At 37.5% G+C, this 21,902-nt stretch overlaps 1 protein-coding gene across 2 annotated transcripts; it reads right to left on the reverse strand.

Moving 5' to 3' along the window:
* Positions 1 to 734: 734 nt before the first annotated feature.
* On the reverse strand, positions 735 to 19,239 carry jam3a (junctional adhesion molecule 3a). 2 transcript variants are annotated; one of them, XM_015006832.2, is made up of 9 exons: positions 17,042 to 19,239; positions 8,796 to 8,867; positions 8,541 to 8,654; positions 8,207 to 8,359; positions 4,510 to 4,712; positions 2,719 to 2,818; positions 2,200 to 2,326; positions 2,059 to 2,110; positions 735 to 1,935 (listed from the first exon to the last, which is right to left on the reverse strand). In XM_015006832.2, the coding sequence occupies exons 1-9, from the start codon at positions 17,103 to 17,105 to the stop codon at positions 1,900 to 1,902; spliced, it is 921 nt and encodes a 306-aa protein (XP_014862318.1). In that variant the 5' UTR covers positions 17,106 to 19,239; the 3' UTR covers positions 735 to 1,899. The 2 variants fall into 2 exon arrangements, with proteins under 2 accessions (XP_014862318.1, XP_087868177.1); XM_088012051.1 differs by lacking the exon at positions 17,042 to 19,239 and having other exon boundaries at positions 8,796 to 9,212.
* Between the last annotated feature and the right edge of the window lie 2,663 nt (positions 19,240 to 21,902).

Consider the following 21,902-nt stretch of genomic DNA (forward strand, 5'->3'; position numbering starts at 1 on the left):
TTATACGTCAGCAATTTTTAGTCAAAAGTTGACATTTCCAAGTTTGAAGCTTGATTAACCAGTTCCTGGAAATCGAATCAATTTTAGGTTTCTCACCAGCCCCTACCTCAATACAGCCAATATGGCTGCCATAATACAAAGAGGTTGTTCTTGACAATGGTAATTATGTCTTAGCAAGAAATATATAGAACAAAGTGAAATAAAATAATACCCAAACTTTATTAGAGATGAAATAAAAACTACTTATTTGCACATCTGAGAATTTTGGTCACAAAACTTATTTTTATGAGTATATTTCAACAGAATTTTAATGTAAATCTAGCTTGTATTTTTTAATTGTAGTTAGGTTGGTCACTGAATATGATGACCAATTTCCACTAGCTTTTGAAGTGGGAATTGGAGCCTTATTAACTTGAGATTGACATCAGTTTCAGGCTAAGTCAACCCAGATACTTATAGTTTAAATAGCCAAAGGTGAAGACCTTTCCTGCTGAATGTTTTGTTCTGATGTTATCTTGTTTTATTATAAGCTTACTTAAACACAGACATTTGTGTTTGCAAACTTTAAAAAAATGCAGAAAAGGAGTAATTTTATCAGCCGAAACTTTGGTTCCTAAAAAAAAAATCCTTCCTCCATAAATAATTTTCGCAATAGATTCCCTCTCTGGAGCAAACGCTTTCACCAAACTACGTTCTCTACCATATCTAATAAATCATTCACAAAATGACACCCATTTACTTGTGCAGTTGAAATGTATTTAATAGTAACAAAATAACAACATGTAACTTTAATATCAAATGAACAGCAGATGTTTCATAACAGTTCCTGAGTTGTTACACAAAAACATTTGCACACGCCTCCATAGACATAACTGTTGTTACCGACAGACGCAAACACTGCGAAAACACACTTAGTAAATACAGTGAAATTTATTTCCGACAAACAGGGTTATTTCGATATATACAATAAGTTATGGAGTGCAATGTAATAAATCAAAAGATCAAAATAGTATGTGTATAAGTACATATTATACTGAATCACAACTGGACAATATGTCCAATACTCACATAAAAACAAAACAAAAAAAAACAACTTGTAAAGCACAAAAAGGTCACTTATACACAGAAACAGCACTCCAAAAATCCCAACTCTAACACTTTAATGGTACATATAGACTTTGCAGCATAGTGTGGCATACAGTTTTCAAATGTATCGTTTATTTCTGTACTTGTTAACGTTTGTGAATATGTTTTTATTTATTTTATTTTATTTTTTAAAAAGGGCTGATACAGTGTGCCTTATGAGTTGGATCTGGATCAGCCTTTAGCAGTCCGCTACTTTAAGCCTGCGTATCTACAGTATATACAACGTTTGTTCGTAAGTGAAACGATTTGTAGGTGAAACAATTAGGGATGGCTTTTGATCTAATGTAAAAGAGTTTTCAAAAACAAGCTTGCTCAGTAAAAAACTTGAAACATCATATAAAAAAAGGATTATTTGAAAAAAATGGAGAGGGGGGAGGAGAGGATGTAGCTTACAGTAACCTGTGATAACACTGAGGGCCAAATATCAAATTTCACAGCTTTGAAATGCTTTCATTGTACAATACAAAAATGTTGGAAAAATTAACTTAAACATGAAACGAGTGGTTTGACAACAACAACAATGATAATAATGATAATAATAATAAAAGAAAAACATAACAGGAAAAACAACAAAATCTGAGGTGTAAAAATATTTGGTGCCACAAATCGAATGAATACTTTGGCAAGTCAGTTGAGTTTATGTGCATCCGAGAGTAAATGTGCCATGTTACATCTTAAACTTCGTTAGCTTGCGCATCATTGTTGCTAGGTATCCTTAAAAGTGTTTGTTTCTGCTTCTCCCTGTGATTGTTGTCAAATGATGAATGAAGACTTGTGCCGAAAATGACCCTGTGAAGAACAGAGAAAGAAGAAAAACATCAGTAAATCACACCATCGTTCATTATGTTCATATTACTGTAAGTCAACTTAATGGCGCTTAGATGCAGTTTGTAATTTCTGAACTTCCTCTACCTCATCTGCGTCAGCATAGTCAATAGCAGGAGCCTGTGCAGGAGTATTGTAACTATGACAGAAGAAAACAGGGAACGAAATGAAAACGCGACACCTTCGGTGGATTTTACTACATCTTCAGAGCTGCACCGGTTTACTCACTTGTTTCCATTGTAAACGCTTTTGTAGCAGCACAAACGTTTCATTAAATAAATCACAAAAATCAAAGTAACAACTGCCATCAGTCCGCCGCAAGACTGGAGGAAAATTCCAAGGACGTCAACGTCACCTGCAACGAGACGCGGAGCAAAATCAGATGGCGACTAAAATGGGAAAATCCAAAATGTCAACTTCTCACCGGAAATTGAATAAACCATAGCTAAGATTTTACAGGTTGCAGAACTACGTGTAGAAATACACCGCTGAGTCAGAAACAACCCATCAGAGAATGCTGCAAGTCGATGAGATGATCCAATTCTCTGGGTTTCCTCAGTTAATACACTTTTAAAACCAATTTCGATAATTAACTGAACTTTACTGGATGGCTTCATAACTGAGACCAATTAGAATGTTTGTGTGGTCGGACTGAATTGACGTTTTGTTTTTTTTCCAAAGTGCCTTGAGATGATGTGTTGTGAGTCGGCGCTATGTTAATAAGCTGAATTGACGGGAATCACTCACAGACATCCATTACTTTCGGAGAACACTGAGCGTTTCCAGCGTCGTTCTTCGCCTGGCAGTAGTACTCGCCTGCGTCCTCTTTCCTCACACGTCGAAATTTCTGTGGGGATCGTTTTGAAAACCTTCTCAGTATCTCATTCACAAAGCAAAAAGCAATAACGCGAAGAAGGTGGTTATCTAAACATGATCTTCTGCAACCAGCACAACAGCAGGCACGAGGCCGCAGCAAGAATAAAGGTAAAAAGTTTCCCCAAAGAAAACTCTGTGGAAGTCAGGTTAATAATAGATCAATGATGGTATTTCTTTTTGGAGCTTTTTATGCATTTTGGCTGTTCATCTGCACAGAAACTCAGTTTAATAACAGCAAAAACTACTAGTGACCAAAGTAGACATTCCAGGAAACTCTGTATTTGTGTTTGCGTGTGTACATAGGAAAACTGAGATATGGGTCCTCTGCATTACATTACAATCTGCAACAAATAACACAGCAATATATCGACATGGTCGTGTTTTATCGATTTCATATTCTAAAAAGCTCTTTAAAAGTAGTTAAACCTATACGTCGTCTGTCCACATAAATGACCCTCTTCACGTCATGTGTAATTCCTAACAGGAAGTCGTGGTGGTTTTGAAACAATCTGATTGGCTGCCATGAGATTTTAGCTTTGCGCTACACTGCCCCCTATGGGTTTGGCAGGTTTTCAACGACGTTCAAGCACGGATTTGTGCGAGTTTATGTGGATGAAACTGAAACTGATACCGAGTGTACCATTTAATTTATTTAAACGACGTGGTGGAGATGTTCTTTTTTTTTTTTTTTTTTAGATTTGGCTACGCGTGTACAAGATCTTGGAGTTTATCTTTTTCTGTCACTAACATGATGGTAAAGACAAAGATGAAACTGAGTCACATAAACCACTCACTTTTGAGACACGCTCACCGTGTGATCAACAAGCAAATCATGAGAAAAACTTAATTAATAGTCGTTCTTGGTTTTTAGAAATGACCTAACTTCTAATGACCATTCTTTGTTTCAGAAGATATGCAAGATCTTGATTTTTGAAGTTTGGTCAATCAAACACTAAAAACAAAAATCATTTCCTATACTTATCCAGACTTGAAACATTAAGAAAAAATAAACTGCACTTAATAAATATAAGTACAGTTAGCTTTTCTCCTAAATTTAATTATGTCAAGTTGGCAGCACAATTTGTAGTGAAATTCTCTCTTTGCAGGAGCCTTGTGGAGTACATAAGTATTCAAACTGTGAGCCTCAGTGGGTGAGGTTGGATATGCAACACAAGTGCTATAATTCAGCTAAAGCTGATCATATATAAAAAAAAATTCTAAATTCGGTTGACAACATCTAAAATGTTGTTAAAGATGTGACTCATAATTTTCATCTGTTTATAGATGGGTTTATTTTATTTTAATTTATTTTTTAGTAAATTATAAACATGGCAGATTGAATGCACCATTCTCCTACTTTCATATGACAGCTAAGCTTTCTCAGAGGATATCTTTGCACAGAGGGATTAATCCTGCAATTAGTCATTCAATGGTTAAGGTTTTATTCAGATTAAGCTGTTTATGTTACATAAGCTGTAACAAACTACGTTTAAGACTAAAGATTTCCACTGAAATAGATTTCAAAAAGAAACTCATTTCAGCTACTATAGAACTAACAATTCTACAAATAGTGAGGTTTTTTTTTTTTTTTTTTTTTTTTACTGTCTACATTAAATTAATTAAGAAATAGTGGATTTTTACGATGCTTTTGTGTCTTCTTACCAAGCTTCCAATGTCCGGGTTGATAATGTAGGAGAAGTTGACGAATCTCTGGCTGGTTTTTGGATCTTGAGGAAGCTCCTCGTTGTTGTGGAACCAGCGGTACTGAGAGGCCGGGAAGCCCTCGTTCTCCAAACATCGCAGCTCCGTTGACGTTCCCACGGTGACGGACTCCGGCACGCTGCACCGCGGCACGACGGGTTTCACTGCACACAAGCAAAAAAATAAAAATAAATAAATAAATAAATTCCCTTCAGTACAACGGCTTTGGACTTTTCTATCATCTTTAGCTTTTTAACCTGATCACATGGTGAAAATAAATGTGTCATGTGACAACTGAAGCCTGTAATCTGATAACAGAAGAAAAGTGATTTCACCAGAGATGCACAGCTAAGAGGTTTTTTTTTTTTGGTTGTTTTTTTTTTTGGCAGATCTCCAAGCTGAGGTTTTTGTAAAGCTCTCGAATTTTGTCTGATTCCAACTTCTATTTGCTTTAACATAAGAAGGTATCAAACCATTTCTAAAATATTTTCCCAAGCATTAAGCAGAGGCAACATCTCACCACGTGTGAAAAAACGGATGCTGCAAAACTTTAGTCTATCAGCGTGTTGAGTGCAGCAAGTGTTACAAAAATGACAATCAATTAAATAATTTACAGATCTTTAAAAGGCTGCTCACATTTCCAAGTCTAGCATGCCTTCATGCAAGACGGCGCTAGAAAGGATAAAACAGAGCAACTTTCCTGGAATATGTTTAACCTTCCTGTTATATGCCGAAAGTCTCACTCTCTCTCACCTTCTCGCAGCCTGAATGAACCACAGCTATGTGTCGACACACTCTCTAGAAAATACAGCTTCCTCTTAAATAGCTTCTTATGTCGTCCTCACTCGGGGTCTCACCAACTAAAGTTTAAGACTTTTTAAGACCATTATTAATGAAATTTAAGACTTTTATCATGACCGAAATGTATAAAAGAAAGTTGCATATCTATATTTATGTGTGTATAGTAATGGTATTCCTTGTGAGATTATAGACATTGTCATGTTCTAATATTAGTTGAAGAGATTAATTACAGTCCTTTAAATCTTTTTTCCCATTTGTAATCATAGATGAATCTGCGTGTCTCGATTTTCATTTTGGTTTCATGATCCTTCTCATTATCAGCTGTAAGATTTTCCGTAAAAACAACTTTGTTGAAGTAAAATTCTTCAGACTGGTGCTTGACCACCATGTTTAAAGGCCACCAACCCTCTGACTTTGGAGTTTGTGTCGATCTTAGATCAGTGCTTGCAGTAGCAGGGGTGACTGTTTTTTGTGGAGCTTTAGCAGCAGACCTAAATGTGACATTTCTGTTTGTGACTCTTGGCAGCAGTTTTGTGCTTCTCACACTGCATGCAAAAAAGCTAGCTAGTCAGCTAGCAAGGGTATGTTAGCAACTAGTTACTGTTAGCCTCAACCGCTTCGAGTCACAGAATGAAATGAAGATGTCTGCGCTTGGCTCAAACTTTTGCGCAACACAAAAATCACAATGTAGGAAATATAAAATTAAATAGTCCTGCCATGACAAAATTTAAGACCAGAGATTAGCTTATTTAAGGCAAACATACATAATTTAAAATGAATTTTAAAAACTTTAAGACCTCAATTTGAAATACCATAATCTAAGAGTTTTTAACACTTTTTATGGATGTATGGACACTGTGACCTATACTGTAAATAGGTTTGAGCCTTCCTTCCTCAGTGTCTGAAGTGAAAAATGTTGCTGTCACAGCGACTTGGTAGCACTTAGAGTGATTGACTTCTGAGACAGGATGTCACCAGTCAGAACCTTTACAGCTAAAAACCGATGAATTCAAGTCACCTGCTGATTTCTAGATATTTTACGTTCTCATTGGGGTTTCATGTAGAAAATGAATTAAAACTCTAATAGGACGGCCATATATCACCAAAATAATGATTAGGTGTGTTAACTGACTGAACTGATTTGAACCGGGAAGCTGATAAGACTACACATATGTATGCAGTCATGAAGCTTTGGTGCAGATTCAATCTGGAAGACTCTTTAGCCTCATCTGCCTCATCAATTAGCGTCTCCCTCTCTTCACCCTGGACCTATCAGCGTTGGATCAAACCTCGCTTCAGCCAATCATCGTTCGAGCTCCAGTTGAAAGGACCTCCTGGCCACGGCCTCCTCTGCTTACCAGCTGCGATCTACCCACCTCCGCCCCATCTCCACCTTCTGCTTCTGGCTCTCAGGCCACATCCTTCTTCGACCGCCGCCACCAGTACAGGCCCCGGGGGGATTACATTCCTATGTAGCATCAGGAATGTTTATCGAGCTTATCGAAGATCCAGCTCGACATCCCCGGCCGGAGCCTGAACGCCAAAGGACTCTAATGTTTATTTGTCATTAAACTTTATTAATCGCTTTCTTTCTCTGTCTGAGTCTCTCCAGATTGAATTTGATTTGTGTATGCCACAAACAGCAAAGACTGCTGACTCTCCTTCTTTTAGTTGTCTCTGTGCATGTCGGAGTGTACTCAAGGGCTTATGTCTAAATATAAAGTTGAAATTGCCAGCCTGTGGTGCTGGGTCAAACAGTGCGACTGTTAAGGAATACAAAGTTTCACAGTGACAATGATAAAACTGGTCAGAGAGCCTTCACATGGCAGCCAGTGGGTTCCACATTGTTAGTATTTACTTTTGTAACATTACAAATTCAAAAATAGCTGAAATTAACTCCATAAGCTGCACTTAACATTTGTTTATTTCTGTGTAAATTAAGGCAGATATGTTGTAATTTTCCTCTGATGATCATGTCAGACAAAGAAAAAAACACGCTAAAGAAAGTAGGGCTGTAGCGATACACTAATCTTATGATACAATATGATACACGATATTCTGTTCATGATGCCATATATCACAATATTCAGCAAACTATATGATTCAATACATTTTTAAGATTTTCTGAAAGATTTTAGAGGGACAGATTGATTATGGTGACATTTTGTGGCTGTTCCATAGACTTGGATTAAATTAATTGAACTGCTGGTTTAACACTGATGTAATAAATGTTGTTTTTGTTATACATTTGTTATTTGTTTGCGTTGTTTAAATGTTAATTGTGTGGCTTTGTGTACTTAGTTATGCAAAAAAGGAACCCTTTTTGTCTTATTCACTTATATTAGATAATGTAATTTGTCTATTTCATTTGATTATGTAATTAATTGTAACTGGCTGTTTCATTACGTGCCATTTTTAATGTACATGTGCAACTGGGTAAAAAATGTCATGTGAGATAACTGTCATTTAATTCATGTGGATTTGACATAAAACTCAAAGTAGGATTTAATGTATCGATACTTGCGTATGGAAAATGTATACTTTCTTAGGAAAAAAAATATATCGATAAATATCGTAAATTACACAGCCATAAAAGAAAGTATTGCAGAACTCAGTCCCAGTAGTCCATTAGCTCATCCTGCAAGCATCTCCCAAGGCAGCTTATGGTTGTCTAGCACGTGAGTGCACATCATATTTTAGGGACAAAGGGGCATTGATCTTCTAGTCAGATGTGGAAGTGCTTACTTGAAACAAGAGACACTGATTCTTAGCTTAACTTTGCGGTATTTTGTTCTTAAAATATGTTTAACATAGTGCATCTCAGTCACTGAGTCAGAACCACATTTTCTCCCCGTACCTCGAACTGCGAGACTAATAAGAATCTCATCAAAGTCCCTCTGATCTTCGATGGCGGCCACTTCGCAGCGGTACTCGGCGGTGTCGGCCCGAGAGGTGTTGAAGATCAGAATGTTGGCTGGCTCTCTGAGCTGGGCTCTGTTCTCCAGGTCCCCTTTTCAGAAGAGAGAAGAAAACACTTTACAGTTCCTCATTCAAACACACAGTGCGGCTTCACGCTTCAGAAACAGAGCTCTCCAAAGGGCCCATTCATTCGCGCCGAGTTCCGAGGCGTCGCTTTGAAACGCTGCGGAGTTTCTCCCTCCCCCAAGAGACATGCACTCCGAGAGGTTCACCTGAGATCTTGTTCTGGAAGTACACATAACTGGGAACGCCATTTTTGATCTTCTTCCACTCTATCCTGGGGTTGTTTGTTGAGATAGACTCTATTAAACAGGTCAGTTCAATGGCTGTGGAAAGAAACCAAAACCACGTGAGAGAAAAGAGGGGCAGGGGACGGGGAGGGGGGAGAGTGAGAGACGGAGAGCCCGGGTCAGGGAAATAAAAGGTACTTTGGATAAAAAGGTTAGATTTATTCTCCTGCAACTTACGCTCAAACTCATTTGCCCAAACAATCTTGTCTGTGGTTCGAAGGATTACCCCAAGCGATGATGGAATGTGGCCTGTGGGGACAAAGGCAAAACAAAAAATAAATAAATAAATAAATAAAATAAACAACTTACTAAATGCTGAGTAACCCTCAGAGCAAAAAAAAAAATGAAGCATTTTCATCAGGAGACATTATTAATCAGGCATGTTGCCTAATAACCAGCGGATTAAACAGATAAATCAGGAGAGCGTGCGAGCCTTGGGATCTGATTCAGTGTGAAAACGTCTCATTAATTACTTCCTATTTATATATTTAAGAGGACTAATGCCTCGGGCTAAAACAGTTGAGTTCTACTACTTAATGAACACGTGGACCACACAGGAAAAGGCTTTTGGAATCGACTTGTAGCAGAAATATTCCCACTTAATATCTCTGTAGATTGCTCAATCACATATAATAAGGTAATTATTTAAAAGTGGATTAACTGTATGGTAAATGCAAGCTAAATAATCAACGATTATCACGAAGCAAATACAAATGTTTTGACGATTAGCCAGACTTTAAATGTCTCTGCTCAACTCCAGCTGAACTTTTGGTTCCATTACAGGTTGCTTGGAGAGATTCAGGAGAACGCAGCAACATAATAAGAGTGTACTTCTCAAGCAAGTCTTGTTTTAAGAGGAGACTACAGTCCTGCAGTTCAGCGCTGGAAACAAAGTGGCAGAGCTTTCTTTCAGTTTTATTTATTTATAAGCTGAGATGCACAGGGAAATCGGCTGGTAACTGGTGTTGTCCGATTTTTACCTTAAATGGCTTTAAAAATTATTTAAAAATAAACTATTGGTCAATCATCCATATTTAGCTTCCTTCTCGCAGCACCACAGTGAGCTCTCCTGTGAACTTATTAGAGATATTTCAGACCAAACTAGACATATAGAGGCTAGAGTTGCTCACCCAGAGTATAAATTACAACAATATATTGACATTATTTCCTCACATTCAGTGAAATATTGACCTCCAGGTCAAAGCTAACTTGGGCGAAGTTGTCTTGACTTGCTCTCTGAAGTGGCCAATCAGATGTCAGGGTTTCTGTAGAAGCTGTCCTAATCCCGCCCACTGAGTCTGACTGATAGAGACGACAGTTTAAGCTAATGCTTAACACAAGGAACCTGAAAGGACTTACTAAGTCATGAAATACCTGTATCTAGCAAATTAAATTAAATCAACACATTTAATTGAGGCACATATAATTAACTATATGCTAAACACATAATTTCTATATTCTGTAATAAATAATTAAGTTATTTGTTTATTATAACTTAGCCCTCTCACCTCACAAATTCCTTCCAATAGACTCAGATTATTGTTGGGGACTTATACATAAATGCGGTAGTCTTGTACTTCCTTAATTTTCTATCACATTTACAATGAACATATCTAAAAAAAACAAAAAAATAAAAAAAAAACTGCAGGATTTTTTTCCCCTTATCTTATGCTTTATAACAATCAGAAATAAAAACATTATTAAGTCAAAATCAGAAGTTAAAATCAGCGCTTACCAAAAGACGTTCAGTAAACATTTTCTTGAGTAAAGTAGGCACGTGTTTGCTTTTGGACCATAATTAATCTACCATTTAGATTTCCCTCTGGTACAAACAAAACACATGATATGAACTTAATTTTAGGTTCACTGATTGAATCAACTGCTCAGAGCAATTCGTGTTATTTCATAAATGTCAGACCGTGAAAGGAAGTGGCATAATTCACAAGTTCCATCGAAAATGGACCAGAAACAAACCACCAAAAAAAAAAAAAAGCCAGTTTAATTGGTAAATAACTGAATTTGAGAGTAAGGGGCAGGGTACAACAAGACAATAAATTAAGAAAATCTTCAAATCGTTAATCGGCGTGTCTGTGTTTAGTCACTGGTACCCTGTATTCAACCTTTTTTTTTTTGTTTTGCCTAGGCCACATCTAAATGCAGTAATTGCTTGGTAGACATGCAAATAATGGCTCCCACGCTGAGTAATGAAAGCGTTCCTGCTCGCGGTAGGGGAAGAGCAACTGGGATTGTAAATGAGGGCAGGAATAAGACAATAATAATCAGCCGAGCAAATCCTGAATACAACGAGACGTGCCTGTTCACCTGAGGGACTGCGAATTCAGAGGTATTTATTCAACACATCCTTGTTAGCAGATGAGTGACCCTGAGACGTTGCTGCGCGGTACAACAAAAGGGGGAGGGATGACTGTTGCTTAATCAGAAAAACGAAGAAGAAACGCGGGGTCCCGCCAAAGTATCCGGTCATGTAAACACAGCCGAGGACGCTGATGAGATTTGACTCCCGGGTCTCTGCTTCCGCCTCTGATGCTGACTTTCCCACTCTGTACATCAGGATCTATTTTTACTGCAGCTGTGACTGGACATCCTGTGAAACACGAGGAGACTCCGTTCAACAAACGCGTCCCCCGCATATCCTTGTACAGTCTTTGAGGCGCGATTATGCTGCTCCTTCTGCAGCCGTGGACGCTGTGGAGCAAAGACTAGACACAATTCGGGGACAAAGACAAATCGCTTCTACCCATGATCTCAAAATGGAAACCTACCAGGACGTGGTTGTCCAACTAAGCAAGGGGTCGGCCACCTTTACAAGCCAAAAAGTCTCATTTTGGTGTCGCTTCTGCCGTATGAAATTTGCCCTGACCTGCAAAATCCGCATGGTCCTCAAGAACAAAAGCAGAGTCAAGTTTTATATTAAATGAATGCAACATCCCTTATGCTGCGATGTTTTTTAGGATTATCGCGGCCTAAAATGACTGATTTTGCGGCACCTTTTTCAACATGATCTTACAAAAAGTTGAAATTGCTGCACATAGCTTTCCCCCAAAAACACAGAATTTTAATAGTTAATATTTGAAGTGCAAATAATATTTTCATCTTCTTGAAATAAAACTCGTAAAACAAATAAAATCATGTCCTGCGGAGTTGTAAAAGTGCAAAAGAGGAATTTCATATGTGGTCATTCAAGTTAGTATGAACTGTTTGCACGGTGTAAGCAAATCTTACAGAGCATCTAAAAAATAAAAAAATAAAAAAATAGGCAAATGTCACTGTTTAGCATTTGCTTTCATCTTGTAGATTCGATTCTCAAGAGAAGTTGTGAAACAGGAAGTTAAATTAGTAGTAGGCCTAAAGGGAGTTGGTCAAAACTCAGCCGAGTGGTCAGATAAAAGTGAAAATTGCAAGTGTGTGTAAAATTTTCAAGTGATGCGTATGTTTTCATTAGCTGTTAGTAGGGCTTCCTGGAGGCCCTGATATTTATGGAGTAAATAGAAATATCATGTAGTCTCTGACTTAACGAAGACACATTCCTATGTTAATATCATTTAGCTGCGGAGGTTCTTTGCCAGTGATGTATTGTAAAAACGGCTAAACTTATAACTTATATTACCTTTTTATCTAAAACACTGTTCATTTTTTTTTATCACATTTGGTCAATGTTTGTTCACTATGTTTGTTTATTGTTTTCAGTTGTTGTTTTTTACTTTGGGTATTTGAAATTTCTTCCAGTTCCAGGGTTAAATGTTCTTTACAAAATTAAAGTTTACTAGTGTTTGAGAGAGCAAACTCGCATTATTATGTTACTATCAATATACTGGTTGAAAACGGTTGCAAAACAACAATATTATCGTTTATCGCAATAATTACTGGAACAAAATATCGTCCAGCAAACTTCACATTTTTCTGATTTTATTTGGACAGGGCTTTGTAAATCATGGATATGTTTTATTTTTACTTCAAAATTATGCTTAACCCTTTTATGCATGAATTATGATCCATTGTGTAAGGATTTTTTCCCAAAATTTTTTATTTTTATTTTCTTAAGGCATAAAAAAAGGTAGGAAAAAATTTTGTAAAAAAAATTAAAAAAAATTTTTTTTTTTTTAGGTGATCAATTGTAATTTTCTCCAAATACAAAGTTGTTATTTGAAAAATACATCAGTAGTATTGTTCTTTAGGGGTTATCTGATGTCACAATAATTCTTTTTACCTGCAAGAGTCGTCTACAGTAGAAGGAGGGACCGGGTCGGTTGGCATGCTTTTTTGGCTGTCGGCCATATTGGATTTAACAAAAATAATTTCTTGCATTTGTAGCTGATGGCCAGTAGTTGATAGTGTATTTTATGATGCGTTAGTGTCCACTTCAGTGGTGTATGTGCATTTATAACAAAAAAATCCACAAGAAGCACAAGAAAATGTCTTTTAGATAGCTGTCCACTATAGTGACCGCTATGCATGAAAGGGTTAAAAATCCTAGTAAAAAGGAAGTGAAGTTTGTGATTATATTGTGAGAAAAAATAATAAAATAGGTCGTAAACTGTTTCAGGACATTTAACCAGATGAGAAAGAAAACAAAACCCGGAGCCTTTCCCAGTCGTACGGGTTGCGATGTGTGTAATGAGTTGCTCTAAGTTAACAGACAATATTTGGTATACAGATTTGAAGGGGACATCTGTTTTGATAAGTACATTAAACAAAAGGTCACTGCCCTCATGTCCATTTAGCGGAAAAAGGCCCAGTTCTCAAACTGTCTTAATTGGATTTCACAATAACTGGATTTGTGGCTGCGGGTTAAATCGGGCCACAATGTATAAAGAAGTGGACCACTTCCATAAAATTAACACTTTGTAGAGTTTTTTTTTCAGGCCGTGGGAACAACTGAGTGCACTCAATTAACCAGACAATGTGCCGCTAATTATTAATGCCAGATTATAACAAAAGCATCTAAACAGACATGCTTTGTCCCCCGGTGACACGATCAGGTCTGAAGAGACGACGACGGCGTTTCTGGTTTGTTAAAATAATCTCGCTGGGGGGAAAAAAAAAAAAAAAAAAAAGAAGGCAAATGCAGGGCCTTATTTTAATCCCTCGCTTATTGTGAGGCGCAAACGAAATGGGTTCTATAGCCTGTTCGGAGGCAACCCCGCTTTTAAATAGCCAAATTCTGAAATCCTCTTATGAAAACCCGACCGAGCTCGTCCCCATCCGCGCAACCGAAGTTGTTGATCCTCTGCCTCTATAAAAAGCCTATTCCCAGACATTCCAGTGCTGTCGCTGCAAATATGCTGAAAAGGCCGAGGCTGGAAGCCAGGACCAGTGGGATTCACAGGACGGAGTGTGTAATAAAAAAAATAAAAAAAATCCTTCCAGTAGATTACACAGAGGCAGCCGAGTTGTTATTTAGTACTGGAGGGACTGGTATGATAGGGGCAGATGAACTGTGCTTCGCCCTTGTCTTGGTCTTCTTAAATCACCGGAGACGACAAGTATGATGACACAGGCTGAGGAAAAACCCAGAAACGGAGCCTCAGTTTTCTGCACCTCTAGCAGCTCCACAGTCCTCGGGAGACACAAAGACCAACTGATGAACGCATTAAGTTTTGATGTGAAATGATCCGAGATGCAAAACATGACAAAGTTTTTACTCGATTGAATTGATTTGATGGAGTGGTTCTCACCTCTTTTCCTCTGGGAATCATGAATTAATATGAGTTACAGCAACATTTAATTTCCCTATGGGATTAATAAGGTACTTTCTGAATTTTAATTTTAGGCCACCACACGCCTGACTTGAATAAATGGGTTTTTGATGCCAAGGATTTATCGTTTTTCTCTTTCTACCAGAAAGAATGACAAAAATTCTTCAGTCTGGTGTTTTGGTCTCAACTTGCCCTTTTTTTGAAAGACCATTTTATTTGCAGAGATTTCATAATTCATTTAATGAGTTTTTTTTTCTGCTGTTTTGCTTATTTATTTTGGATATTTAAAATGTCTTCCACTTCCAGAGTTAAATATTCATTAGAATTTAAAGTTTATTGATCTTTGAGAATGTATTCTTGCATTATTATGCCATTACATTACTTTAAAATGGTATCAAAGCAATAATATCACGATAACTTCTGGGACAATTTATTGTCTAGCAAAATCTGTGATCGTGACAGACCTGGTTTAAAACTGTCTGTTTTGTGTGGCTTGCTCAACGAGAGCATTTGTAAGTGTGAAAATATGATTAAATTTCGTTACTACATTTAGTTAGGTGTTACCGATCACACTTCTTTATAAGACTGGTGTCCCAAATAAACGTATCAACATGAATATGGATTTTTCGAGAGCAGTATTTGTGTTTGTGGGGCTGTGAATGTTCTCTCATGCAGTCACAACCATACAGCTACCTGAATAAAGAAGTGATAAATAGTTCTTATCGTCTCTTCTATTGTTGTGACAAAAGCGCCACGAAATATCGTGATAAAACTTCCAGTCCATATCGGTCACCTCTGGTTGCCGAGTGGTGTTAGGGCAGATTCACTCTTAAAAAGGGGGGAAATTTCACTGAATTAATGACACAGCAGCAAATTGGATAGGCAAAGACAACAGTAAGAGATAAAGATTAAAAAGGAAAGTAAAGAAAGAAACATAAAGGCATTTATAGCAATGATTTGAATAGACTATATCTGCTTGTCTTCACTAAAATGTGATTTAAAAGAAAAAGAAAACAGATTATTTCGAAGTTGGGCAAACTGAACCACACGTCTTCATTAAAAAATTAGAATAAAACGAGAGCAGAAGCCTCACTTAGGCTTCATTTAACCAAAAGAATCCAGCTTTATGTGCCACCGCTGCGCCTCAAGGATGAATTAAACAATGCTCCGTCTTCTCCTTATTCATTATTCAGAGTCTTGGAAAACTTGAGGTTAGACAGTTGTATACTGTCAACTCCTGTCTGAAAGCGTGCATTTTCATCATTTTCATCATTTCTCCTGTACTCCCCCCTCCAACATCCATCACAGGTCACTCCCGGGCGTTGACATTGGTGAAAAATATTGATCTCTGGCAGATATTCGGTTGAGAAAGTCGACTCTTTGTCAGGAGATTTCTACTGATGCTAAAACGGATACAAGCGCCTTCATCATTTTGCTCCTACGAAAGTATTCCCATCTTATTGAACACACCGTTATGATTAGAGATGCACATTTTAAGAGTTTTCCTTGCAAATTTCTAGTTTTGTTTATGGGCTGGTCTGCTAATTTCATTTATTTTTTTACCCAAAGAATAATAACCAGCGATGGAGAAACAAAAATAGCTTTGGGTTATTAGTGGTTTTGAATCCGTTGTTATGATGTTGTATGAAGGAATTACAATAAAATCTCCATTTATACTTCAAATCATATGTCTCTTAGTTTTACCTTTATTTATTTATTTTTACTAAATCAGCATTTATAGACTGACAATGTTGTAAGTTCTTTATTTGGATGAATTTAATTTTTTTTTTATTTGACCTGCTCATCAAAGTCTACCATGTTGTCCAATTGAAAATGCAGACATAAAACTATATAATACAGTTACACACTCAATGGGTTAATATGTTAACACTCGCTATTCACGAGCAAAATAAATAAATTTGGGCCAAAATCTAATTTCCTGCCAAATTGGAGACACACAAACTCTTCAGCTGTGAAGATGAAAGTAAGTAAAACACATCATCCTGTTTTCAGTCAACTATATTCCCACTTACTAATAACTTACTGGAAAAATAACTTTACAAATTGTATGTGTCTACAGAGAATAAGCAAGCCCAGTAAGTTGAGCTCTTTGGTGTTTGTTTTTTTTTTTTTTTTTAGCTCAGAGTATTTTAGATGCATGCATGCAGCAAATGTCTGTATGCTGTCTAGCAGGCCTGGGATTTCAAATACCCACAGGTCACCACCATGTGGCTGTCCTATTGCTTCAAACCAAACATTTGTTCTTATTCTGGAAATGTCCTCAGAGACATCTGCTAAAGAAAAGCAAACACAGATGCTCCCATGTTTCTACAATAAAAAAACAGAAAAGAAAAAACAAATAATAGTTTAGTTCGTCTCTTTTACTCAATGCTGTACCATTAACAAAAGGCTGAATAATGTTTTATGTTGTTGTTGTTGTTGTTGTTGCTTATGTGCGTTTAAACCCCATTTTTGGTCTTAATTCAAGGCTGGTTTTAGCAATAAAATATTCTAAAAGCTATAGAGCACCACACAAACAGAAACCATCTGAGCTCAGCTGACATTCCACAGCCTGTCCACATCAAGCTAGCCTTCTGGTTAGCGGGCAGAGAGCTCCGACCAACATCTCTCGTTCTACTAACGGGACCCAAACCTCGCTAAGTACGCCTTCATGAGAGCTTACAGGGAAGGGGACGAGCAACTCACCTAGGCTGGTGTACAGAACAATGCAGGCGACGAGTCTCGCCATCGCCATCTTGCAGCGTTTCATTCAGGGACCGCCGTACAGCTGCACACACTCAGCACCTCTGAGAGGTATGAGGATGGGTTCCGAACTGACTGGTGGATGTTGCCATCGACGAGTTTCCATAGCTACAAGCGTGGACCGTGTGTATGTGTGAGTGGTGCCCTGAGCGTTGTCTGACAGGCGGTAGGCGGAGTCAAACAATGCCTCATCGTTCTCTCTCTCACACACACACACACACAAAGTACTCTGAGCACATGTTGTCGTGGGAAAGGGGTGACCCGCACCCTCTAGTGGTTACGTGAAAAAATTTTTTAAAAACAGCTGACCGCTTTTTTTTCTTTCTTTCTTTTTCTTTTTTTTTACGTTATTTACATTCACTGTTATTGATTTATGCATTTAAACGTTCTCAATAGACATACTGGTCCATACCATAAAAAACAGAATGCAGAGGGAATGAAAGGTAAAAGGTCATAAGGGGCAAGTGATTGATGCGTCACCACGGACAAGTTTTGTTTGTTTTTTCTAGCATGGGCGTAGGTTTGGGTAGGGACGGTAGGGACATGTCCCGACCAATATTCACGGGATATGAAAAAGTCCCGACCAATTTTTGCCATATTGGCTCAAAGAACGTGGATCTACGATCTTTGATTAGCAGCAACAGGCGGTGCGCGGAACGGAAGCTTCTTAGTTTGACATTAATTATGAGCCTCCGAGACCGTGTCGGAACGGTGCTGTGGGGGGGTGGGGGCAGGGGGAGTCAGTTGAATCGTCGGACGTTCTTTGATTAGCTGCAAAAGGCGGCGGCTAGCTGGGCACACGCGTCTCCTTCTGAGTCTCCGAGACCATGTCGCCACCAAAAAAGAAAAGGACAGACATTAGAAGTTATTTCGCTACGTCGGCTGTAAGTACAGTGAGTGGACCCATAAGTTAGATATCTATCACGCAACGCATTTGTTGTAAAGTCCGGTGTTTAGTAAGGTCAGCACTGAATGTGAGGTAGAATAGGTCTGTTAATTATGTAATATTTTTTCTTTTTTCTTTTATTATTGATTTCTTCTTATCTGCAATTGTGTTTGCTGTATCCAGAGGATATTTCTTTTGATCTTACTTGTAACGTTTGCTGAATTTTGTAAAGGAAAAAGTAAAGTGTTCTTGAACTGATCTGCTGAGTATGACTGTATCTGGTTGTATACACAAGATGTATGATATGGTTATGGTTGGGGGGAGGGGGTTATTAAGCCAATGTGGTTCCCCCCCCCCCCCTTCTCAAAAATGTTCGGTGCTCTTGGGCATTTCACTGTGCTGCGGGGGGGGGGGGGGTCAAGGTCCCCACCAAAACTTAGACCGAACCTACGCCCTTGTTTTCTAGAATGTGATGTTCATTTTTTAAAAATATTCATAAATTAGCAAATATAACATCAAGCCCTAGTATAACCACGTTTCATTTCTGCGAAATTATCAGGGCTATTCTAGACAGAAAAACAAAGGAAGAGTACATTTCTGCCAAAAAAAAAAAAAAGCTCAGAAATCTTCTAGAAGAAAAAAAACATGGACATTTCTGAGTTTCAAAAGTTGAAAGGTTTCGACAATTGGAAGTTTTCTGAGTTTTAAAAGTGCAAACATTTTCTATTCACTGACATAAGTAAACAGCATTTTGGAGAACAAAAAACCCATTATATACAGACAGTGAAAGATGGTGGTAGTAGTGTGATGGTCTGTGGCTGCTTCATTTGTTGCCCTCAAGGAAAACTAAATATCCTCAGGAGAAAAGTTTTAAAAGTCACATAAAGACAAAGACTGAGCTGTGGCCACACAAACTGTCACGTGATTGGATTCGACTTTTAATCCAAGGACAAAAATATAAGCTGATCAACTGTGTTTATTATGATAGTAAAGAAAAAAAAAGAAAAGAAAAGAAAAAAAACCTTGAAAAGTTTGACTATAAAATATTAGTGTCTGTAAAGCTGTACCAGGGATTTCTTGTATCAATTAGCATGATTTAGATTAGAAAACACTACAAGGGCATCGGAACTGAAGAGGCACTGACTGGAAACAATGCTACATGATGATGCAAGTGTGCTTTCTAATGTCAACACCAGTCCTTTTTCCACCAGACCAAACATTCCCAAACTGGGGCACGCATGAGTCACAGATGATGCTAAAATAAATAACAATAATTGTTTTTTTTTAAAAAAAGGACCTAAAATATTTTTTGGCAATATTTGCATCCACTACAAGAGGAATTAAATTACAGATAAGGTTGTCTCTTTCACAGGATAAGTTTTTTTATTATTTTACTGAACTCCTAGCAAATTCCACCAACATACAGCAGGGGGCAGTATAAAACCAGAAACGATTTTATGTGTTAATTAAAACCCTGATTTGAATTTATGTTTACATTCTGAATTTATTTAAGTTACAAAACTTCCCCTTTAAACAACCTGGCTAAATCAACATGTCCTTGTTGTGACATATCTTAGTGCATCGGTTATTTTTTATCTCAGAGTGGCAGCCTATAACAGCTGTTTTGATTAATTTGGGGAGGGTAAATCGATGTTTCATCCAAAAATATTAAAGAAATAGCTTAGACTGACCATATAGATGTTTTCATAAAGCCTTTTCAATGCATTCTTTACACACTGAATACATTTTCTGACGATACAAAAAAAAAAAAAAAAAATATATATATATATATATATATATATATATATATATATATATATACACTTTAAATTATCACTCACCTATTTCCTCTCAGAGCCTTTATTTGACCTCACTAGACAGATCTAATACAAGTTGTGGTTGATTTAAGGTGCTGAATATGCGCAGGATATTAAAGAGTATTAGCTGGCACCTTTATCAAAAACCCTAAATTGAAAGTGCAAATTTCTTTTAAATTGAAGTAGATAAGGGAAAATGCCACCTGTGCAGGCTGTATAAGCCGAAACAATTTATCATCCTTAGTCTTTCCTGATTTTTTATATTTGATTTTGAGTGACATGCAGCACTGTGAGAAAGTTAGGCCAGAATCTGTACAGATATCCTATGTTTCTGCTTTTTTTTCTTGTCCTTTGAATGTTGCAGATCATCCATGAAATGTTAATATCCAACAACAACATTCTAAGCAAGCACAAAAAAAAAGCAGCATTGAAATGATGATTTCAACGATTTCTGAAAAAAGCAAATGGACGAAGCTCCTCCTCAGAGTTGCAGTTTCCAAGTTTCCAAGTTTCTGCATTACAGAGCAGCACCTCCCCTGCTACTCCCCCCACTCAGCTCCTTCAGACTAGCAAGCAATTAGTAAACACCTGGTGGATCTGCACATCTGCTGAGCTCATTACACGACTTACTTCTCAGTCCAGCATTGATTAAAATCTTGTTAAAGAGATAATAGAGGAGCACTATCCTGATGACTTCCTGAATGCGGACTGTTGGAGAGAGCAGGGCTTTCTTAAAGAGACGGTGGCACAATTTCAAGCCATATTTGATATGGACAGCATTTTTATAAGAACTGAAGGTAACATAGTTACTTGATGATGCTATAAAATGCCACATTTTGCCTGTAAAACACACAATGCTACCTCTTTAACATTTAAAATTTGCAGCCTTTTATTTAAATGCATAAACCCTCCTCCTCCTCAGAATAACTGACAGACACAAAATTTCATTACTTTTTCTATAATTGCCTTAAATATAATTCTGAACCAGTATTTAGATGACAGGTGTTTTCAGGTTGCTATACTCCAAATATTTTTACACAGGTTGAACATATAAAGACATATAAAGTTTAATATGTACTATTTGGACGTATTCAGGTCATATTTAAGAGTATCTTTAATGGATATTCATATCTCCAACAGTCCGTCTGTAAGAAGAAGAAGAAAAAAAGCTCATATGAGATTCCCATAAAGCCCCTGGCCCCCCTCCTTGCAGCTATTATTAGCAACACCCATGAAGCGAGACGTCTTCTCCTTGCAAAATTTTCTGCCCCCCATTGTTCTTTCACAGACTCCCGGATATAAGCACCAACTATCGAAGCATGAACCTAGACTAAAAAAAAAAAATAAAAAAAATGTGGAGAATCCTTGACTTGTGCCGCCTTTAATTTTTACCCTGCGAGTCGCTCCTTGCGGCTGACACACATTTGGCTTCAGCTTTAGAAAGCTGCAGGGCTCCTCAGAGCGGGAGAGGGACTCAAAGCAGCAGCTCATGGTTCAGATAAGGAGGCAGCTCAAATTCCCAGACCTGACTGTCAGATGGAGGAGGCTAATGAAAGAACAAAGCAGGGGAGGTTATAGAGTTTCTCCCTCCGTGGACGGCCCGCCTGTGTGTAGGATGCTGTAGCTTTTAAACTGACACGACAGACTTCATTTTGACTTCGTTCAGCATCAACGTCTACGTGAGGTGTGAGGCGTTTTGAACAGTTTTAAAATCTGCTGACTTTGTATCTGATATGTTTATACTAAAGGTGCGCGACATATTTTGGTATCGATGCGATGCCAAGTAAATCCAGAGTTGATACTGATACCGATACTTTCTTTATTTAAGTGTGATATATCATCAAGCTTCTGATCTGTTAGTGGTTTTTCCTTTGAGTTATTTTGTTAAATCCTAGAACAAAATTTATATGAAGTTTATGGGTGTATACAGAATACTTTAAAAACATATTTACATGATAAACAGAAACAGTATAAGAACAAAACAAATGTGTTTGCATTGTTTTCCAAATGAACAGATTACAAAAGAAATATTGTTTAAGACCAATTCAAAACAAAAATCTCTTTTTAAGGTAGAGTTGAAAATAAAAGTTTAAGAGGGAAT

This window comes from Poecilia mexicana, unplaced genomic scaffold, assembly GCF_051168715.1.
Source record: "Poecilia mexicana isolate PSO_F unplaced genomic scaffold, ASM5116871v1 scaffold_13, whole genome shotgun sequence".
Classification (NCBI taxonomy): Eukaryota; Metazoa; Chordata; class Actinopteri; order Cyprinodontiformes; family Poeciliidae; genus Poecilia; species Poecilia mexicana.